Source organism: Callionymus lyra, chromosome 10 (assembly GCF_982586985.1).
Source record: "Callionymus lyra chromosome 10, fCalLyr1.hap1.1, whole genome shotgun sequence".
Lineage (NCBI taxonomy): Eukaryota > Metazoa > Chordata > Actinopteri > Syngnathiformes > Callionymidae > Callionymus > Callionymus lyra.
In genome coordinates this window covers 19,623,885-19,646,702 of record NC_141827.1, presented here as the reverse complement: position 1 = coordinate 19,646,702, position 22,818 = coordinate 19,623,885, and the positions used below count along the sequence as shown (strand labels likewise).

Genomic DNA, 22,818 nt, shown 5'->3' with positions numbered 1-22,818 from the left:
TGCCCCTTTTCACTGTAGTTTTTAGATCCCTCTGAATGTTGTCACTTTGTGTTTTGAAAGGCTCAAATTAAAATTAGTAATTTATAATATACATTTTAATTAATAGGCACCATGACAAATTCAAATATCGTCCTCCTGCTCCCTAAATATGTTCACAGTTCAATAATGGAAAGACTAACATACAACTTAACACTGATATTCTCAGGACAATCCATTCGTTTTTGAATGCCACAAAGAATAAAATGAACAAGATAAAATGAAAGACATGAAAAACAAGAGTCGAAGTTCGGGTGAAACTAGGATAGTTTTATTGAAATGTTGTACATCTTCAACTGGGCAGAATCACATTAGACTCCATATGGATGCTTGACTTAGTGGTTTTCAAAAACCAATACTGCTGGAACACTTTAAGACTTGATTGACCTTCACTAGATCAGCCGATCAGGCATGAGTGATGCTGACATCTGACGTCCGGAAGGCTGCAGGGGCGACCCTGGAAGATGGTCATGCCCTTGCTTCACTTTTCTACATCGTTTAAAAAAAAAAATAAAAAAAACGAAAGAAAAGAAAGAAAAAAAACAAAACACTGAACTGTTACAACACAAGTTCAGAAGTAAAACATGAGGATCCGGGTCGATGCGAGCTGAACCGCCGGTCTGCTGCAGAGACCGACAGTTTTGACTGCACCAACCAAGACATGCTTGAATTTGCAAACTGGGAGTGGCACCGTTTCCGGACCCACTCCAGACACAAACACTCTTCCAGATTTTAATTTGATGAAACACAAGTTTGTAAACAATTCTTCCCTTGTCAAAAATCAAAGTTTAGTTTCCTCATGGAATTATTAGTGGGAATCCATGTTGGGGAAAAAAACAAAATGTGACTGGAATTACTCTGCAAAGTGATGACATCACGAGTACATTCGTCCTCAGGTGATGACGAACCCAGTTTTTAATCCGTGGAGATGAAAATAAGGAATTGTTTGAGCCCGGATACGGTGGATTAGAGGACTCGGGCTGGTCAAACACTACAGCAGCATTTTTTTTTTTTTTTTCTTTTTTTTACTTTTTTCAAGTTTTGCATGTTTCAATGATTTCCTTTTCAACACTCACTCCATTTTTATCCACACACATACACTCACACACACTTTGACCTTCCAGAATGAACATCCCTCCTCTACTCAATCGTTACACCATGCTCGTCAACACAGGACGTACAAGCTGTTGCCAGGCAGTTGTAGTTCTTCCGTCTCGCCCGTGGACTAGTCTGACGAGTGTGAATGTCTTAGGCACCAGAGACTTTAAATACTTGCGGCGCTGGGAAGTTTAGCTCCCCTGCCCTGGACGAGGCCGTACAACTACGCACACATGTTTTTTTTTGCCACTTCTTCAGCACAATAATTCTTCGCTCGGTTCCAGCAGATGGAACAAGACCCAGAGACCTTGTTGCTAAGTCGGTGGACAAATGGATCTTGTGTGCAAAATGGCTTCACAAAGTCAAAAACACATAAGGCCCACAGTTTTTCATCGTTTTCAACAAAAGTGAATAAATCATCTGCGGACTCTTTTTCACAATAAGTCCCAAAATAAATAGATATCCCTCTTTTTTTTTTTTTTTTAACTTAAATACATTTTTATATTTTCTCTTATGCTCAATATACCTTTTTTTTAATCTTTTTTTTGTCCTCCCTGATAAGTCCTTCAGAAGGTTAGAAGAGGGTTTCCTTCCAAACCTCTTCACAAATCTTCCACTCGTCCAGTGGTTTGAAATATCACAGGAACTGGAGAAGAAAGAAAGCAAAAGAAAGCAAAAGAAAACAGGGGCAGAGTCAAGAGGTTTCAGGGCAACATTGAAACCGGTGGAATCACAGAGTGGAATTAAAGGGTCGAGGAAGGGGAGGCAGCAGTTGTGGGGAAGGGGATGAATACGAGCCGGCTTGACTCTCCTCTTGGTTCTGACTCAATACTGACGTGTGAAGCGCTCAGCACCAGGTCGGAGCTCTGCTCTGGTCGAAGTCGGCGATGAGACGCTTGATATGAGCCAACTTGTTGTGCAGATACTCGCAGCGTTGCTTCTCCACATGATAGTTTGGACTGTGCTGTTGGGGAGACGAGGAGGAGGACGACACGTGGACATCAGAACCAGTTGGCCTCACAATCAATGTCAAACTACTAACCAGTTTCATCTTTTTGTACTCCTTTAAGACTTCTTCCTGCACCTTCTGTGGAACAAACATCAGAGGTTTGAGACTTTAAGTAAACATACATCTGAGCATGTTCTGGTCAGAGAGTCTTTGATGCTATTAATTTGAAAAAAGGCTGTTCAAATTTGTTCAGAGTCTATGAAATATTTTCCTCCCGATGTTGTGTATGTTTTTCTGATGGACCTACCTGATACTCTTTGGTGCCGGGCACCATCTTCCTGCACTGGTTGTCCAGCTGAGTGAAGCGGCGGGTGATGCTCTCCACGTGAGCGTGAAGACGACGATACTCATCATACTCTGCATTGAAGTCATTCTTGTAGCTCTGCCGTTGGTCCATGGACACCAACTGAGTGTACTTCCTGTTTGGGCGAGAGGGTTCATTAGGATCATCACAGTCGGCAGATGCATGAGCCCAGTGTACCGTCACATGATACATTTCAGTTACGGCAGCTCACTCACAATGTGTAGTCGGGAACCTCTGGAGTCAAAGAGAATTCGCTGGATGGTTGAGGCTTCTCCTTTTCCAATGATTCTGAAGTGAGAAATTCATTTTAGGCTTGTGTGCTTGTTTTCAAGCTGTGCAGTTAGTCATTTTTAAATGGTAAATAGTGTTTATAGAGATGTAAAATAATCCATGATAGTCGGCTGGGAAAAGGTAGTTCCCTCTCTGTGCTCTAGGTGGCGTACAAGTCTAAAACAAAACATGTACTTAAAGACAATAAAAAGCAATTCAATATTTGTAACTTATATTCAATTTTGAATCATCTGGATGTTTGAAAAATGTAAGCTTATACAATTTGGAGAGTAGAACTGGAAGAAAACCAACCTTGATTGTTGATTTTCTGAGGATTCCTGTTGATAACTTCTCCATCCTCCTCCCCATCCCTTCTTTTTTTGGCTTTTTGAATCTCCTCCGTCTTCTCTGCTACAGCTGGAGGGCTTGTGGTGATTTCTACCGTCCGTTTCACTTTGTCCCTCTCCCGATCCTTCTCCCGATCCTTCTCCCGATCCTTCTCCCGATCCTTCTCCCGATCCTTCTCCCGATCCTTCTCCCGATCCTTCTCCCGATCCTTCTCCCGATCCTTCTCCCGATCCTTCTCCCGATCCTTCTCCCGATCCTTCTCCTTGTGCTTTTTCGATTTCTTCTTGACCTTCTTGCTGCTGCTGGACGTGGGAGGGCTGTTGACCACCGTGGAGGTCACTGCCAGAGGATTGCTGGCTGGAGGATCCGGGGAGGCAGCTGGTCTGGGAAAGTGCTCTTGCGGGGGCGGCTCAGAGAAGGGACTTGGTGAGGAGTCCCTACAGGACGAACTCTGGTCCACCGGCAAGTCCTGGGTGCCGCAGCCCTCCGGGGTGCTGGGGGAGTTTGAGATGGAGGCTGGGCTGGGCTGCTGGTGTGAAGGGGCGGGTGGGTGGGAGGAAACTGGGAGGTGGGTGGGAGGGCCCGAGGTGGCGGAGGGTAGAGATGATCTTTTTGTACTCGGGGCTACTTCCTCCTCACGGCGGTCTGAGGACAAAGACGTGGCCGGGCCTCGGTTGTTCATGTGGGAGATTCGGGCTTTTTTGGGTGCCAAGGGATCAATGAAGTCGGTGTCTGCCTGACGCTTCTGCAAAGAATAACCAAATATCGTATCCAACAAGCGGTGAAAAAAAACTTGTCGGCTCTGCAGGCACATACCACGGGTGGAGATGGGACGCCATCTTTGGGAGAACCACTTGATAAAGGCCCCTCAGAGGGAAGACCTAATTTACTGTGAAGTGAGAAAAAAAAAACAGACAAGAAGAAATTGAATAACTACTAAGAAAAGTCACAATCAAAACAGTCAAAGTCCAAAATCTTTGCACAGAATGTTGCCCATCACAAGACAGATAATAAACAAGCTTTTTGGCCCGTTATCCACAAGATCCACAAAGAAAACGTCACAAGTGACCTTTAGTCGACTTGATCACATCAAACTTCCACTCTGGATTTCAAAGTCTAAGAAGAGTCCAAGTGATTATCTCTTCCTAGCAGCAGAAATAAAGATCATGGAGAAGCTGAAGTGAAAACACAGTGGTTTGCTGTAAGGATTTACATTAAAGGGACTAGTCTAATAACGAAACTTTCTCAGCAGGTGTCGGACAAGGAGCGACCCAGATGCTTCTCAGGGGATGTTAACATCTGAAACTAGACGAAAATAAGTAAGCAAACGAAGCAAACAAGTCATACCGAACCAGGATCCGGTCCACCTGAGTCTTATCGTCGTCAGAGTAGCCGGGCCAGTCCCTCTGGACATCACGGTAGATAAAGTCTTTCAGTGAATATGTATTGTCTTTGGGATTCAGGTTCGCCACCTGTCACACAGACACATCATGAGAGCTAAAAAATTACACTTCCCGTTTCGAAAACTCTGCGATTCAATAAGCAGGAATAAGTCAGAAGAGAAAGTCGGCACAAGTTTGTACCTGTTGCAGGGTGGTGCCGAGAGAGTTTCTGTCCTTCTGGTTGATACCGTCACGTTGCAAGCGGGCCAGAACCTCTAACTTTTTGTAGGATCTCAGCGCCAGCAAGTGGATAATGCGATCCCGAAAAGGCCTCTGAGATACAGGGTTGTTGGAAAGGCACTTGCGGATAGTGTTGGCAGGGTTGATGGGTGTAGATCTCTTCCTCTCAGGGACCACCTCTTGGGATGCTAGCAGCGGCTTACGGATTTGGACTTGCTTTCCTATACACAGACCAAAAAAAAGGAAATTTACATTCAGCAAATAAATAAGAATACGAGTCACAACTTTATACATGAAAAGATGACTTATCCAGATTAAAACACAACAGGCAGCACTGAGGTGTTTAAACAAATAATTGACATGAGGCCCAGTTGTCTTCGTCTTCATATTCCCAAAATTGACACTTCCAATCATCCAAATATCACTGTGATGCTCTTCTGGATTGTCCATCTTGTATTGAAGCATCAACGAGAGGAATTGTTCCAGAAAATACTAAAATAAGTCTATATTATAAAGTTGTTTGTAGCGGACCATTGAAAAAAAAAAAACAAGCAACACAGACAGGAAGTACTCTGGTATCGCAAGACCTTTCAGTGGATAGTTTGTGCAATTATTTAAGTTTTTCCAAAAACAATTCCTCTCGTCGAGGCTTCAAACAAGATGCACATTACAGTCGAGCAGGAGGTATTTGGATATTTTTTAAGTGTCTTTTTGGACAAAGATGAAGATAAAGACCACTGAGCTCAAGTCGCTACATTAAAATGCACTATAAAAAGGAACCGATTACTCTTCACTTTCAAGAAAAATAAGGTTTATAATAATCAAATCTCTTGTGGTGTAATGATACACATTCCAGCAAAAAAAAGCAAGTTGTAATTGCCAAGAACAAAAAAAATAAACTTAAAATATACTTTTTTCTTTTGCAGTGTAAACATGAAAGCAATTGTGAATAATGAAAGAATATTATTTAAGATCCATTAAATTAGATGAAATGAATCAACTGAATATTTTTGTATGTAGCATTGAATGTGTCAACATATTTAATGTATAGCAGTTATATCTTGGGGCTAAGTCAATTAAAAAACGCAAAAAATATCTCCTCTTCTGCAGTCAAACGTACTGCATCTTTAAATTGAGGCAGGTAAGCATTTAAAAAAGTGAGAAAGCTATAAACGGATATTGTAGATTCCAATTGACTAGCATGGCTTTACGCTTGCTGAGCCATGTGCTTAGTCGTGGTGGCAGTGCCTCTCTTTAATGCCCCTCAATCATTATGAAATTCTAAAGCTCTTTAAAAGATTAGGGGTTAAAGACAGAAAGAATAGAAACGCTCATTCTAATTCCGGGTCAAAAAGTAGACGAGAAATTTAAGGCAATTAAACGAAGCTTGTTGACACACACCGAGACACTACAAGCACTTACTTTCTGCCTCACGTGTTAGAGAACAGTTGCTGAATGACGATCAAATGCCTTGTCTTTTTTAGATCTGTTATTTTTTTGTATGTTTGAGATTTACAAACAAGAAAATAGCATTTACTCATGTTTGTGGGCGTAAACGGCAGGGGACAAATTTCTGCTAGAACACACAGATATAACCTTAAAACAGTTAATTTTGAAATTCATGCGGCGACAGAGGCATCACATATGAGGTGAGACCATATCAGCACTTGAACTGCAGGATAAAATTCTCCTTTTTTTTATATCATGCAGTGATCTCTCAGGCCTAATTTTGTAGAAGTATTAGACATGTTTTATGATTTTAGACCGCACGATACTTCAGTTATAATATATCATTTAACCTTTTTTGCACATGCTCCAGAAAGTTTCAACTTGCAACCTGAACCCAATCTTTTCTTATTTTTGGCCTGTGTATATTGTGTACATCGTGATCATTGCAGCTCAAAAAGCCTAGAAGCCTTGCCTCTGTAACGGCCACCAGGCTTGATGACTTTGGTCCCACGTTCACGCGTGTCCTCCACAGCCTGGGTCATGCGATCGCGGGTCACCTGGTAGGAATCATTGGTGGCACAGACTGTGAGTTTGTCCTGTACAGCTGCCAACAATGCCAGGTGTGAGGGCCCCGTGCTGCGGACAAAGAGAGAGCAGTGTGAGGTAGAACTTCAATGACTTTCTAGCAAATGAGTTGATTCAGCTGACCAGCGGCGGAAATTACCTGGATACATACTGACGGATACAATCAAAGCTTCCCTGTGGGTTGTCCTTGCCCACGTTGGACAGGTAGAATTCAAAACTGTGAGGCGTTGTTTCAGATGATTGATCTGTTTTGGGGATTTTAATGCGCTAAAAAGAAGAAGAAAAATGAGGTCAGTGTCCAGTGTTATACATCCACTTTAAGCACCACTGATTTCCAAAATATCCTGCAAGGTTTTATTTTCAATTTAAGAATTGGAAAAGCAAGAGAGACATTTTTTTATTCATACGTCAGTGCATGCGGTATATGGTTAATGGTAGTTTAAACATCCCCCAAAGTTTGCCGTTACAAACTGCTGACGGAAGTGTAATAATAAATTCCAATTCTATTTAATTAATAGTTTTATTTTATCAAGTATAATAAATCTTTTGCTCAAAATATTAAACTTTATTTTGTTCAAATTGTTTGCAACAAATACTTCCTGCTCAATATAAAGGAAGAATGGCGGAATCCTCCATTATCCTCAACAGGATTTGTACATTCTTTACAATAATGTTCAATGGGATTTTATTGACATTCTTTGTGAACAGAACATGCAAATTTGCAGGTTTGTTGTACCAATATTTTCCGCTAATGAATAGTCATTTTTGACGATAATCGGATTTTACTTCCAAATTTCAATTATATACATTAGAGTTACTTAAAATGCAGAAGCAGATAAGAACTGGTGGTTTATGGTCTCACACAAGCTATAGACCATACTTTTAAAAGAAGAACTATATCTACATAACCTAATGCATCAAATATTTTTAAAACTTTGAGTGGCCAACCGGATATTGCATTTCTCTCTTCAATATAGGAACATGACAGAAAACATTTGATAGCGAATCGATTATATTGCGTCATTAAATGCATAGCTCATGTAAAAGTAATTCCTGGCCCGACCATATTTGGTAAAATGCTGGTTCAACATCATGGTTGTATTCCTTTATTTATAGCAATCTTACACAATTGTGTCACGCAGGACTTCAGCCACTCGTGCCATTTATGTTAGTCATAATCCGGTCTTTGCAAGAAGTAGGTTAAAAGAACTTGTGTGCCAGGTTTAAACCATAAATCGATTTATAATCCAACTAGTTTACAACGATACATTGCAATGTCCATAGATGGTCTTTCCCCACGGCATACTGGACCTGCCTGCATATTGAACCTGGGTGCTACTGAAAATAGACTTGGCATGCACTGAGAGATCAGCTATCCCTTGAAAATTGTGGATCTGAGGAACCTTCTGACAAATGTTAAATTTCCTTATTGCCCCATAAAATGTTTTTTTCATAGCTATAAAAAAAATTCTTCATTCTTACCCCTTGGAGCCCCTTGAATTGTATTGTTGGCTGTGAGGAAGGTACATTCTGAAAAAAGAAAGAAAGCAGTTTGAATCATACATGTCAACAAGTAATTTCTAGCAGGGTTGAAGGGAATAGCCACAAAAGAGGGCTTTTGCTATTTGACTGACAATTATAAAGATGCCACAGAAGGTAGTCACCTAAACGTTGTAAAACTGTTGCAGAAAACCAGATGAAAATAAGGAATCGATTAACTCAATGATTGTTTTCTCCCTTCCAAAATTAAAGTTTGCCACATCAGCCACTAACATCACCTCATATTTTCTCATCCTCGATTCATTTTTTTCTCTTACATTTTTCCAAACTGTACATATAGAACTTTCTGTTCAGTAATCTTACATATTATACAATGAAAATGATCTTAAATCATCCCAGCATATAAATGAAAAATGATTTGAGTCCTTTTGATAACTGTGTCCACTACTCTGCCAAGTGAATCTTTTTAATCTACCCTTTAAACATTCCATTTGTCAGTGTAAAATTCTCTGCAGGCCTATTCCTTTCGGTGGAAAAAGTGTGAAGAAAGGTTGACAAACTTCAAATTGAATTATTGACTTAATTTAAGGAACATTTGTATATCACAAGGAACTGATATAATTATTTTTTTTCTTAACAGTACTTGTCGATATACAGTTTCAGACTATGTCACAGTCGGACTTTCCTTATTGCCTTGTTAGTTACTGTAAAAACAGCCGAGGTGGCATCATCCACCCACCTTTTAAGAAAAACAGAGAATGTGGTAGACAGAGAGAAGCAAATCAATAGTTGTATCTAAATTAAACTCAAACACCTAAAAGCATAAGTAAATATGCTTCTAAAAATGGATGCATTCGATTAAAATCACAGAAATAACTGAGTAGATTGGATTAATATAATAATAATTGAATGACGACATAAAATAAGAAATATTTTGAAATATAGTAATGCGATAACTTATAGGATAGTTGATATTGATTACACTAGGTGAGACAAAGTATACTGCTCTAATACTTTTAACTTCTCAATTAAAATTATAGATTTTTTTTAGAGTATCAACTTCCAAGTTGCCGAAAACAACCGTGCGAAAGTTAATCGGTAAATGCAATTCAGAAAACATTTACAATACGTTTAGTTTAAAAATGTATGTTTGTATATTTTGCCACTAGTTTTTACAAAGTATTAAAAAAGTTACTGTATTATTTTTTTTCTAAACACAAGCTCATATCTACTCTCGTCTTGTAAGTGAGTTTCAAACAATCCAGGACTTTCCAGTAAAAAACACCTTCAACCACACATTTAAAATCGAAACTACTATTCGCGATTGCTTGAACTACTGTTGGGGTTTGTGAAGGTTTGTTTATGTGCAATAATAAAGAGGGAAGTAGTTGAACATAAGTCTGAATCATATTGTCTTAATCGAGATATGAGGTGGATTTTACAGTTTTTAAAACAACCTCATCCTCATGTAGGTGTTCAAGAAAGGTTTCTACATCCGTCTCATGTCCAACAGGAAACTTTTCTGAGTGAGCAGAGTAGTAAGAATGGAAACAAGTTTCATTTTATTTTCACTCAAGAAAATGAAAAGTAGGTGTCTCTTCGTGAGACTTTAAGGACCACGCTTGTTAAAACTAGGTTACTCTCAAGTAGCCGAACTGTCTCCCTCCCCCCACCGGCTCCCTTTCACACACAGTTCTGATCACATTTCACATCACCACAGAAAGACAAAGATAGCTAGCCTCCATAGTTCGATGCCTTGTTCAGCTACAACACACATTACAGAGAGATAGACAAACAAAAAGCAGGCTGGTTTTTTGGCTGCCCAGTCAGCAAGAGATGGCAGCCTGCCGTTCAATGCAGCACATTCACACCAACATTACCACATCCAATACGGTATTAGCACGGGCCGTCACAAAAGAATCCCCAGAGACAGAAAAGAAAATCTTTTGAGACTCGTTTTTATTCATGACGTTTGAGGACATGACGTGTGCCCTTTATACATGCATGTGGAAAATATAGCGACCCAATTTATAGCGTGAAACACGCATGCAGACGGCCCGGGCCATAAAAAGCAAGAGTAGACCTCTGAACAGGGAGTTCTATGCTGAACTACTGGAGACCTGGGACCAGGCGGTGTTATGTAATGGATGTTGTTGGCAGAGTTGAGGTCAGGTAACTTAAGTGTAGGGCCTTCTTTTGCTCCAGGACTTCAGCAGAAAATGCAACCAGATTAGCTCACCTGTGTAGCACCTTGACAAGATTAACTGCAAATTTAAGATTAACTGCCAATCTGAAAGCGTGTACGGTACCATAACAGGGTGTTAAGAAGTCGAGGGGTTAACTTTCATTCAACTCAATAGAATATCTTTATTGTCAAAGAAAAAACAACATTGTTTGGACAGTGCTGTGCACTGAAGTAGTTTTTGCGTTGTCAGCAAAACAATAAAATACAAAATAAATAAACGAGAGAAAAAAAAAAGGAAACATAATAAAAATGAATCTATAAAAATAAATATAGGAGTAAATAAAATGGAATTGTAAATGTATTACCAAAAGACTATTATTAAAAACAAAATTAAACACTAGGGTGTTGTAGTGGTGAAGTAGGCCAACTTTTCATGAGCGAGACAATAATACAACTCTTGGCTACATTTAAAAAAAAAGTCAACTATAGCCTTTAAATGGCTCGACATTATACTTCGAGGGTCAAAGTATATAAAAGTAAATCTTCCTCCCAGCCTGGTTGGAATTAAATCACAGTGACGTTGCTAATTTGGTAGCAAAGTAGCAATTGGATCCAGCTGGACGTGTAAACTCACACAAGCTAACGAAACAAGTGTCGCTTTTAAAAACTTTTCAAGTGTTTAAAAAACACGAGCGAGTTTAAAAATATAATCCCCGTCGACAGGCGACGATATGAAATTACAAAATGACCAAATTAGGTCAGAAAGTAAAGTTAGTTGAACAGGAGTAGAAAACATGTTCGAGCAGCGAGAGCGAGAGAGAGTATCACCAACTATGGCTAACTACCATACGTTGGATTTTACAACCATATTTTTTTGGACTTAAAACAATTGTCAGTTCGCAGAAGTTGTCGAAACGGGGAAGATGAAGTGTAATCCATTCGACACGACCACAGGATTGTGTCGCTGAAGTTGATATTTGTTGGAAAATAAAAGCAGAGGAGCTTAAAAGCTAACACCGTTAGCTAACTTTTTTAGCTTAGCTATGCGTGGCAGTTCCCAGTGGAGACTTGCTGCTGCTGCTGCTCCTATTTCAGTCACTATTTCCCCGGTAAACATGTTTTTACTCACCGTGCAGTGTTGGTAGCTTTCAATGGCCTTTAGTGCTGTTTCTGTTAATTTGACGTGTAAAACGGTGACTCGGTCTGTGCTTTGTTGGCCACAATTTAATCCGTACCTCCCATCCTCGGAGAGCGCCGCCATGTTTACCAGCCCTCCACCATCGTCCCTCTGAAGCATTTAGCAGCCCGAGTCCGCTGCTCCCTGGCCCGGGGAGGGACTAAACACACAGCAGCTACGCACACGGAGCTCCATACGCCTATCGGGGATTGGTCGTGACTTGCAGAAGGTTTTGACACTTGCTTTGAAAAAAAAAACGCAGGAGTTTGATGAAACTGCAGCAGATCGAGATCAGTTTAGTCAGACGTTGACTTTAAAGGCATCAAAGAGAATCGTTCGTCATACTTCGTCACCAGTTTTTAAAACCTGGTAGCCCAGTAAAGGGTAAAGAAAAAATAATTGACTTAAAATACATCTTGTCTCATCTTCAAAATAGCTGGGTTTTCATTATTTTATTAACTCTCGAAAATGATTTTTTTAAATTATAAAATCCTTTTATTCATAATCAAGTCGGATATGTGTATAGAATTATATTAATCATATTATATAAATATCATTATGAATATAAATGTTACACTTTTAAGTTACATATGGGAAAAAACACCTAACATTAGTTTGAAGTATCATTTATTTGAACAAATTAAATAGTATAGTACTTGAAGTTTGCAAGTGGATTTCTAAACATGCAACTAGCCGTTGATTTTCTGGAACTCCTGTTGTGTTATCAGTTTTATCTTGATCTTGGAAATATATACTTTATTTAATATTGTTTTGATTGTTTAAGCGCTTTGTGACCCTGGTCTAGAAAAGCTCTATACAAATAAAAATGACTTACTTATTACTTACTTGTTTTCTTCGTATCCTGGCACTACTGTTACTATACAACTTTTGCCAAAGTTTTGTTGTATTCAATGAATTTCCCAAAAATGTGTTCTTGATCTGTTCACGAAAACACATACATGTCTTCTCAGGATTTCCTTTCACTTACACTTTTAAGTTCCATATGGAAAAAAACACCTAACATTAGTTTGAAGTATCATTTATTTGAATAAATTAAATAATATAGTACTTGAAGTTTGCAAGTAGATTTTCTTAAAATACAACTAGCCCTTGTTTTCTTCGTATCCTGGCACTACTGTTACTATAAAACTTTTGCCAAAGTTTTGTTGTATTCAATGAATTTCCCAAAAATGTGTTCTTGATCTGTTCACGAAAACACATACATGTCTTCTCAGGATTTCCTTTCACTTACACTTTTAAGTTCCATATGGAAAAAAACACCTAACATTAGTTTGAAGTATCATTTATTTGAATAAATTAAATAATATAGTACTTGAAGTTTGCAAGTAGATTTTCTTAACATGCAACTAGCCCTTGTTTTCTTCGTATCCTGGCACTACTGTTACCATAAAACTTTTGCCAAAGTTTTGTTGTATTCAATGAATTTCCCAAAAATGTGTTCTTGATCTGTTCACGAAAACAAATACATGTCTTCTCAGGATTTCCTTTCACTTACACTTTTAAGTTCCATATGGGAAAAAAACACATAACATATTAGTTTGAAGTATCATTTATTTTAGTAATATTAATTATTATTAATATATCAGAATAAGAATCTGGTTTATTGCCATTAATGTTAAAAACAAAACAGGAATTTATCGTGGTGTCCTGTCCAGGGTCTCCCTCACCTCTCACCCATAGGCTCAAGCCCCCTTGCAAACCCCCAAAAGCGGGACTATCACTACCATTTGTGGTGCCAATATGTCTTTGTTGCTATATTTGAAGAATATACTACATTCTCAAATCGTGTATTATACCCTTCTTATGCTGAGTTACAAAGATACCTTTTCTCAATTAAAATTTTAATTAGTAAACATAAAAAGGGTATTTTTAATTTGTGGTAATTAACTCATGTAAATATTTAGGCGGACAGGTGACCCCATCACTGCTTTATCACTGTGGCCCTTGGACACAAATGCCTTGGATTCCACATGAAAATGTGCACCACATTACCCTTTAAACAAAATTCAGTCTTGTTCTTGCGTTTTCAAGATAGGAGTAAAGAATGACGGACCGGCCCTCTGAAGTGACAGAACAAGTTTCATCCTACGTGAATGCTTTGTATTGTTTTGTGTTGTCAGTTAAGGACGACCCTCAAGCTGCTGCCCCATGTTTGCACAACCATCTGAAAACTGGAAAGTTTATGAACCTGTAAAAAAACAAAACAAAAAAAACAACAAATTAAATAGTATAGTACTTGAAGTTTGCAAGTGGATTTCTTAACATGCAACCAGCCCTTGTTTTCTTCGTATCCTGGCACTACTGTTACTATAAAACTTTTGCCAAAGTTTTGTTATATTCAATGAATTTCCCCAAAATTTGTTCTTGATCTGTTCACGAAAACACATACATGTCCTCTCAGGATTTCCTTTCCCAGTGTGAGCTTAAGAACTATCAAACACAGAAATACCTTTAGGCAAAACTGCTGCTGACATTTCTTGCTGACATAGTGATATTAAATCGACTCGCATTCTTTCAACTCCACTTGAGCATTAACCCTTTCCTGTTTCTTCTACTCATGTTTCATTTCACCCCGGGCAGTCATATGGACGGACCGCTTATATTAATGCTCTTATCTTCTGCAACACAACACGGGTTAGCCCATTGTTGTCACACGGCTCCTCAAACAACGTAGGGGGTACAATGTGAGTTCATGAGTTGCCCCGTCACTATCTCCTACTGTCAGTTCCCTTGACATGTTGATTAGAGTCGCATGTTTTGGTGTGGTTTAGCCTTGGGCAGGGTGTGGAAAAGCTTGTGTGAATCCAGCAGATTACCACATCTTTGACCCCACCCACAGGCCCCCCTCTAAAAACTCAGACACAAACAAACGAGGGCTTTTTATAAATGACTCACATTGATATCCCGACATCAACTTCAGAGTTGATTTCATTTTTTAAAAACAACTTTCACACAACTTTATATCGAACAAGATCAGACACGAAAAGGCTTAGCGTTGTGTAACGGAATCACATTAATAATAACATTACATTCAATCACCAAGTTGATCGCAGTGTTTCTATTATATTCTGTGTTTTATAAGTCAGGTTCACCACTCATTGGAGACTTACAAATAAGTACATAGAGGTGCGTAAACCTTCAAAACCTCCCTGAATCCAGATGGAACCTTATAGCACCACTAATCACAAAATTGCTTTTAATTCTCTAATAGCGCAGGAAACAAACTCAGAATGAGAACCTGCACAGCCAGTGTATCAAGGAGGCCGTTTGTTTGGCGTCATCCAGGTCATAGTTCTGCTTTTCGCTGATGATTTCGAAACTGTTAAGATGAAACAGTTTGCAGAATTAGGTTAAAAATTTAAAAAAAGTTAGCTTAAATGTTTGTGATCAAGAGACTGTCCTGTGTTTGTAGTGCATTTACATTCTTAAGGACTTCATACAGGTTAAGAAAGAGTCAAACCAAAAGGCAAAACTAGATATCTATCAAGGCGTAGAACTTAAAGGCTAATGGGGGAAGTGAAAAATGCGCAGTTCATAGAGTTACCACTTGAGGCTGGCTGCTTCAAGAACTGAAGAAGCTGAAGAAGGCCGAATCACCAGTTGGATAGGCCTTCTTGCACATGGACTTATGTTGCCTCCCATGAGAGCTTTTGATAGCTTGGCTAACTTGGAATATGAGCTTACAAAGACTGTCAGATATGGCCCTTTTAATAAGACCAAAAACAAAACTTGATGTTGAGGTTATATTTACATTGTATAATAAATAACAGAATGGAATTCAGTTACCTCTGTGTTGGTCATTGAGATTGTCTAAGGGAAACAACCTTATCTTACTCAAAGTTTGACTTTCTTATTGAAAAAAACTATACTTATACCACCAAAAGCAGTGAGCTAAAGCTAGAAAGAGACATATTGTCATTATTAAACCAGTTTGGAAGCCAAATGAACAATTTCCATTAATGTTCCAGCTGATTTTTAAATAAAAACTGCTAATGCAAATAATTCATTTTGTGTTTAATTCATTCAGCTCTGCCTGACAGGTTTCCTGCTATGCAAACATTCAGAAGGTAACTTAAAGGCGGAGAAAATGTGTGTACAAGAAGGCTCAGGAGCTTGTCAGATTCAGAGGCTTAAAAATGGTGATTGAGACAAGTGATTTTGAAAAAGCCTGGATCTTCCTGGTGAGATGTGGTATGGGTTGTTTATGAACTTGGAGTACCGGGGCAGACAGAGAAATCGATACCAATTTTGTATTTCTACTTTGTTCAGTGAGTCGTTGACGATTCTACACAAAGTATTTTATTTTTTTTACGACTACAAAAAGCTGATTTTGTGGAGTGGGTAAACCGGTTCGTCCAAAAGCGAAAGTTAGGTTTTGAGCTGTGCAAGATTTATAGTGTGAAAGAGCAATGAAGTGAAAGTTCATTAACAAAGAGCAGCAAGTCTGGTTTATCAGGTCAGAGGCCAGAATCCGAGTCAAAGTTCAGGGTCCAACAGGATCAGAGTCTGCTTTAAGAACAATTGCCTTTTTTTGTGTTGCAAAACCCTTATGTTCCAAGGAAACGTTGAGACGTCAGCTGTTGGGGATGGATGATTCACCATGTGTCACAGAAGCACCCTGCAGAAAAATAGTAGTTATAATCTATGTTGGTTAGATGTTTTTGGATACAGTTAGTTACAATGTTGTTGTTTTTTTAATAGGATGTGAGTTTTGTGGAAGTGTTTGTGCAGCTTCAAGAGTGGGTTCAACCCCCAGCTAAAATTACTCATACAAATACATTAACCTCTGTGTATTTTCAGGGATCTGAGAGAGGAAATAGCAGGTTCCAGGAGGAAATACACGCAAACACATAGGAGATAGAAATATTGTATATTATTCATATTCCAAACAGGATGTAGAACATCTTAAAATCAGGAAATGAACCAAATGAACCATAAAAACAAACATGATCTATAAACTAGTCCCACAAATAGTTTTATTTCAACAATTCAACATTAGCTCATCGTAATTCAAAAATGTTGTTCCTTTTCATGGGTGTGTAGCTGAGTAGAGAGGAGTTGACACACATTTGCTCCGCCGTCTGGCCCACTTCGAGAAAGGTTTTTCTAAGCCAAGGTTACCTGTAATCACCAATAATTGTTAGGTGGCCGGTCTGCTGTTAACTTGCACTGGTGCCACAAAGCAACATCCTGGTTCTGCTGGTATCCAGATGCCTGAAGTCTGACAGGTGAGTGGAAGAATCCTCACTGGTAAAGACATGTGTCGGGGTGGCTCGACCTGCTTGTCCGGTTCTGAGAATACTTTATTTAAGATTAATAAAGTTTATCTATCTATCTGTTTAGACTACAAGTCATAAAAGATCGCACCAGTTATTATATTTTTTACACCCAATTATAATAACCCTAAACATGATGAGTAAGTACATCTGAGTTTAAACTTTTGAAAAAAAGGTTAAAAGTGATACAAAATCACTTAATTAAAAATATAGATTCTTATTTCAGTTTATTTTGAGGGTCATTTTCACGCACACGCACACTTTTACAGAACATCTTAACAAAGTGGCTCATTCAATTTGAAAACCTTACTAGATGATCATTTCTATTTTTTCATTCTGAAGGGTACTTTGCATAGCTCTTCTCTGACCTACAAACATCTTGTTCTTCCTGGAGGGTTTATCAGGAGAAAGTAAAGTCTGGGTTTCTTTTTTACAACTGCTGCCCTCATGATCCTTCTGAAGAGGAAGCAAATATGTAGAAGGATTTTGTGCAATAGAATGCAAAAAAAGACTCAGAGAACACAGGAATGCTACACATGTGACAAGTTCATCTTGGGTTGAATCACATTTCTAAAAATATTCTGGTATCTAACTCAAGATATAATAATATAAAACAAGTTCCAAAGGATTTTCTACTTTTCAAGTGAAGTTGGAGTTTGTGACTGACTGCAACACTTTTCTAAAACACTCTACTGTGTGTGGTTATCAGCACACTATCTGAAGTTCACCTCAAGCTTCCCTCTACGTGGCGAGTCGGCCTCGAGGACAGATTCTGCTGGCAGTGAGAAAGACCCATCTGCAGCTGTTTAACCCCCTTTCATCCCCCCCCCCACACTTTTCTGTAAAACACGAGACGGGGAAAATGTGTCCGTGCTTGTCGGTGGCGGTGAAAATACCTTCGGTGCATGAGTTGGCTTTATTCAACAATGACAACAGAGTATAAAAAAAACACATGTAAAATCATTCAATTGCAGCTGCACGCACAAACAACCTCCCTCTTAGCATTTGAATCAGCTGCCCGTCTGTTAATAATTGGCCACTGTGGGGAAAATGTACACGTCCACTGTTGACTCTTATCACGCTGACCATGATGGCTCCGAATGAAGATGATTCAGTTAAAGAGGCAGCTCACTTGTGGGAGTGAGCGAGACGAGGAGGGGAGCCTCAGGGATGATAAACCCACAGGTGACTTGGAAAAATAGATATTCTGGACTCAATTCTCAAGATTAAAGTGTTATAAGCTGCTTTGCTTTGCCCTGCGCTCTTTCAAGTGCTTTTGTAGTTTAACACCTTTTTAAGATTTAAAAATATCATTGATATTAATGCACTAAATGGCACATAAAAGTGTACTTCACAAAGTACTTCAGAGATAGAGAGTTGCCTACCCTCCGTCAACAGATCTTCAGAAGATTGATGGTCCCAGATGGTAATATGGGACAAAGTCTAAATGTCTGTTTTTCCTAATTTCTTGCACATTTCATTGAAATCTGTTCATCTGTTTTTCGCTAATATGCTTATTGCTAAAGTCAACAGTACTTCTCTCTCTTCTGCTCGCTGAACGAAGCACATTGTCGCCCAAGAGAGATGATCCTCTGAACCGTCACGTCCACTGCCAGACCTGAAGACCACCAGTTGTACTCGGGTGAGAGGATGCAGGTGGGTCTGCGGTGGATAAGGTATCGGTTCAGGTAGCTCTCCTCTAGGCCTTTGGCTATAAAACCGTTAGCCTGGTCCTGCAGGAGGAGGACAGCGCAAGCCCGGACCAGGCGGTACACCTCAGAGACCGACCCACCGAAAAACTCGGAGGTGTAGTAGAAGTCACCTTCACTGTCCCTGACGTACGCTGCTGAATCTTCTTCGGCTTCAAACGGGAATGAGGAACGTGGCATACCGTATTGCTCTGGATGAAGAGTAGCCACAAGATCTCCAAATATCTCCTGTCCTACAGGAGCCACAAACTCCTGATCCACATCAGCGCAGAATAGGAACTCCGCGTCTTTGCCGATCGTCTGCTTGATGGCCTCGGAAATGAGGGACATGCGACGATACGCTAGGCGCTTCCATCCTGGCAGCTCCGCGACAGGAAGCACCTTTATCAGACGACCCGGGCCTAGTTTGATCGGAGGGTCCAAAGAACGAGGATTGTCGGTCAGGACGTAGTAGGTGACAGCCTGGTCGGGGAGAAAGTGCGTTTCGGCCGAGGACAGAAATCGTCGCACGAACCGAGCATAGGTTCCCACCACCAGGATCAACAGGCCCGTTCGGATTTCTTGTTGTGCGAATTCTTTGCGACGCAAGGCCGACTTGTGGCTGTCACCCCAAACTATAGGGGCACCCCAAGGTGCCATCTGCTTTTCTTGTCCACCTGCCTGGTGGTCCATCACACTAGATGCTGGTCTATCCTTTGAGTTATGACGAGGTGGTGCCGTGCTAGCTTTTCGAGAACGTAGAATATCTGAAAATGAAAAAAAAAATATTCAAATGATGATCAATGACGATTATCAATGCATTTGATAATCAGAGCACACCCTACATTTCCGCAAACCCCTGCCATTGATTCAGTTCAGGACAACAGTCGTTGATGTAAAGATAGCCACGCTTAATTTCATTACTTGTTACTTGCATTGTTTTGTGGTCACGATGTATTTAGTCCCTAATCATTCCCCCGACTCCTGCTGAATACCCTGAAAGGACCTTGTGAGGAACAATTGCTTGCAAACATCCCTCTATTTTCTTTGTTCTTTTTACAATAAAGGATTACCTGTTTCTGCCAAAGCGCGAAAAACTCCACTGACCAGGTCAGATGGTCGTGACGTCACAGATTTCTTAGAAGCAGGTTTGAAAATTGTGTCAGTTTCTCTAGTCATGACCTAGTTAAAATGTTGTGGAGACATAAATAAGCAAGTAAGAAGCCCATTCAACAGTATAGTGAAGGTGTGTCAAAACTTAATCCCACAGGGCCAAATACACGGCAATGAATGAATAGTTACAAAATTGTCTTTAACAAAGTATGAGTCTTATTGTGATATTGTTTTTCATTCTTGGAAGCTCAATATAATCAAATTAAACACTCACAAAACAATTTCCTCTTCTTTAATATACTTTATGTTATGTTGTTTCCCATCTTCTCCAGTCAACTAATGGCAAACGTTATCAGCAATAAGGAAACCTACTTCTACCACCTGATTCCAGACCCATGAGATAGATCAAAATACTTTGTTTTAGTTGTTTCTTTTGCACCCTCTGTGGATTATTCTTATGTTATTGCACTTCCCTGTGCCCGAGTGCTTTAGTATGTTCTTGTTTATTAGCGAGAACTTTGTCCTTCCTGTTTTATTTTCTGTTCGCAGGTTTCCTGTTCTTGGTGGACGTTTTGGTTTTTTGGACATTTAGAGATATTGGACTCTTTATGGAGTATTTTTGTTATTGTTTAGACTTTTTATATATTACATTTTTGTTTATTCGAATTGTAAAAGTGGTCTGCCGGTTACTCTTACCTGCTCTTGGGTTCCACCATGTATATATATTGTGACAATTTCCACTATTATTGGAAGCTTCTGTATCATTGTTGATATCAAAAAACTATGTTTCTTAGCATATATTAAAAATGTGGCATCTTTGTCACAATATCAACATGAACATTTAACTACTTTGATTGGAGCCAACTCTCAGGCGAGCCAAATAAAATGTAAGGGACTAACAGGTTTTTCAATTATAACCAGCAGCAGAGACAGTGGTTGTAATGGTTGTGTCTCGGCTAACGTGTGCTAGTTAGTAAGCCTGCTGGTTTGTCTTTTTATTTTGTTGTGTTCACTTACAGATGATGAGGGCGAACGCGACACAGAACAGGAGCAGCTGTATCCGGGTCACTCTGACTCGTCCTGTGGAAACAACAAACAAGTGAACAAAATTGGCAGATAAATAACACAAATGGGGGTTCAGAAGGTTAGCACAGGTCACAGGTGGAAGTATGAGGGGAATGTTAAAGCCTTCAGGGACTCGCATTAGTTTTAGTCTTAAACACAGGAGTCTTAAGAATGATGACACACTTTGTGTACAACTTATTGTTCACTTTGTGGAATCCAAAAGATTTGGTTTCTGAAGTTTCCCCTCTCAGTCAAGTGACCCTGAAATCTGCTGGTTCTGTGGCGCACAGTGACACACAGTGAGTGTTGAGCACCAGATAAAGATATGGTGACCAAACAGTTTCTGAACAAACATTGCACAGGTAATAAGGTAATAGTTCAATGTGAGTGTCCTAAAAAAAAAGTAGAAGTAGGTGAGTTTTATTATGAGAAAACATTTGCAGGAAGTCCCACATTTATTCCTGACACTGTTTTTATTATTCATGTTCTCTATTGTAATCAACATTCAAAATACTTGTGTTATGAAAGTGAGAAAATAAATCTGCTAATATGAAATATTACATATGAATGCCTGCAAAAGATTTAAGAATATACTTTTAACTTATTAGGATCTTTGCATCATATTCAAAAGCAGAGACCTCCAGATCATGGATCTCACCAGTGGTTCGGTCCAGATGTGCATAGTTTCCTCTCAAACACACCACGTGGTTGGTCTAATCGGAGACTCGTGCACATACTCGCAGCATTAGTGCACAAAGCTAAGCTCTGTTTAGATGTTTGTGTCTGTCACAGATGTTGAGGAGGAAGGTCTATCACACACTCAGACTGACAGAAGAAGATGTGGAGCAGCAGAGGTGGAGAACTGACCTGAGGACATCTTGTTGAAGAGAAGTAGCGCCATTATCCAATGTTTTCCCCTGGATTATTGGTTTCTTACTCACCCTACTTTCTTCTTCTCCCCCTTTTTTTTCCTTCCCATCTCCACTCCCATTCCCCCCCAAAACCCTCTCCTCCCATTTTTCCTTGGTCTGTGGAGTGAAACCAGAGCTGATGTGTGAAGCAGTGACATCCCAAGTTTTTTTTTTTTTGGTTAAACATTTAGCGGAAATACAATTATCACCAGAACTTTGACAAAATTGACAGTTTTGACTAAACCGCAACATTTTCCGCTTATTCTGTCCACTAGGGGGCGACAACCTACCACAACTAGAAGAATGACCAGAACAATTTAACACGAACTTTTATAAGCACATTTTAAGTTACTGACGCAAATAAGGGGTAATGAATATAATTTAAGCAGCCATTTAAGTATATAAACAAAAATTATCTGATTATTAAAACTTCTGAATTTATTTCATGTTATTTAATGTATGCTTTTATTGTCTATTGTTTTATAGTCCCACTTCATGTAATGTCTCTATAAAATGATTATTTTTATGTTTTAAAAAAAATAAAAAATTTACATTTATCTATTTTATTCTATACTGATACTGATATCACCACTTTTTAACAATCGTATTAGACTTTACTGTTACTTCAAAGCGTGCTTAACATGTTAATGCTTCTTTTCCCTGTTCCCAAGAGTTTTTGGTTGTTCATGTTTATTAGCGAGAAATTTGACCTTCCTGTTTTATTTTCTGTTTCGCAGGTTTCCTGTTCTTTCCGGTTTCTCTCCCTGGTTTTGTGGACGCTTTGGTTTTTTGGACATTTGGAGATATTGGGCTCTTTATGTTTATTATTTTTGTTATTGTTTGGACTTTTTATTTATTCAATTGTTGTTTTTTTTCAAATTTTAAAAGTTGTCTGCTGGTTACTCTTGGTCTTGGGTTCCACCATGTATATATATTGTGACAATTTCAACTATTATCGGAAGCTTCTGTTTCATTGTTGACATCAATAAACTATGTTCCTACAGATATTGAGGGCGAACGCGACACAGAACAAGAGCAGCTGTATCCGGGTCACTCTGACTCGTCCTGTGGAAACAACAAACAAGTGAACAAAATTGGCAGATAAATAACACAAATGGGGGTTCAGAAGGTCACAGGTCACAGGTGGAAGTATGAGGGGAA

General features: G+C 39.2%; 2 protein-coding genes across 2 annotated transcripts; both read right to left on the bottom strand.

Moving 5' to 3' along the window:
* Nucleotides 1-285: 285 nt before the first annotated feature.
* Nucleotides 286-11,867, bottom strand: ell2 (elongation factor for RNA polymerase II 2). Its single transcript, XM_087800438.1, has 12 exons — nucleotides 11,536-11,867; nucleotides 8,204-8,251; nucleotides 6,861-6,988; nucleotides 6,609-6,772; nucleotides 4,649-4,908; nucleotides 4,413-4,537; nucleotides 3,882-3,954; nucleotides 3,030-3,810; nucleotides 2,663-2,735; nucleotides 2,391-2,562; nucleotides 2,177-2,221; nucleotides 286-2,098 (listed from the first exon to the last, which is right to left on the bottom strand). Exons 1-12 carry the CDS (start codon nucleotides 11,701-11,703, stop codon nucleotides 1,982-1,984), a joined length of 2,154 nt encoding a protein of 717 aa, XP_087656564.1. The 5' UTR covers nucleotides 11,704-11,867; the 3' UTR covers nucleotides 286-1,981.
* Nucleotides 11,868-17,895: 6,028 nt separating this feature from the next.
* Nucleotides 17,896-21,737, bottom strand: LOC148070873 (globoside alpha-1,3-N-acetylgalactosaminyltransferase 1-like). The gene is made up of 3 exons (XM_087800919.1): nucleotides 21,614-21,737; nucleotides 20,699-20,761; nucleotides 17,896-19,335 (listed from the first exon to the last, which is right to left on the bottom strand). The coding sequence occupies exons 1-3, from the start codon at nucleotides 21,645-21,647 to the stop codon at nucleotides 18,407-18,409; spliced, it is 1,026 nt and encodes a 341-aa protein (XP_087657045.1). The 5' UTR covers nucleotides 21,648-21,737; the 3' UTR covers nucleotides 17,896-18,406.
* Between the last annotated feature and the right edge of the window lie 1,081 nt (nucleotides 21,738-22,818).

What these genes read in the sequence shown, in the direction of transcription:
- ell2 (XM_087800438.1), bottom strand. Translation starts at nt 11,703, where the DNA reads ATGCTTCAGAGGGACGATGGTGGAGGGCTGGTAAACATGGCGGCGCTC. An exon ending in GTGGACCGGATCCTGGTTCG is followed by an intron (nt 3,955 to 4,412) that starts GTATGACTTGTT and finishes CTCACTTCACAG; the next exon opens with TAAATTAGGTCTTCCCTCTG. An exon ending in AGTACAAAAAGATGAAACTG is followed by an intron (nt 2,099 to 2,176) that starts GTTAGTAGTTTG and finishes TCTCCCCAACAG; the next exon opens with CACAGTCCAAACTATCATGT.
- LOC148070873 (XM_087800919.1), bottom strand. Translation starts at nt 21,647, where the DNA reads ATGGCGCTACTTCTCTTCAACAAGATGTCCTCAG. An exon ending in CTTCAACAAGATGTCCTCAG is followed by an intron (nt 20,762 to 21,613) that starts GTCAGTTCTCCA and finishes TTGTTTCCACAG; the next exon opens with GACGAGTCAGAGTGACCCGG. An exon ending in CGCGTTCGCCCTCATCATCT is followed by an intron (nt 19,336 to 20,698) that starts GTAAGTGAACAC and finishes TTTCATTTTCAG; the next exon opens with ATATTCTACGTTCTCGAAAA.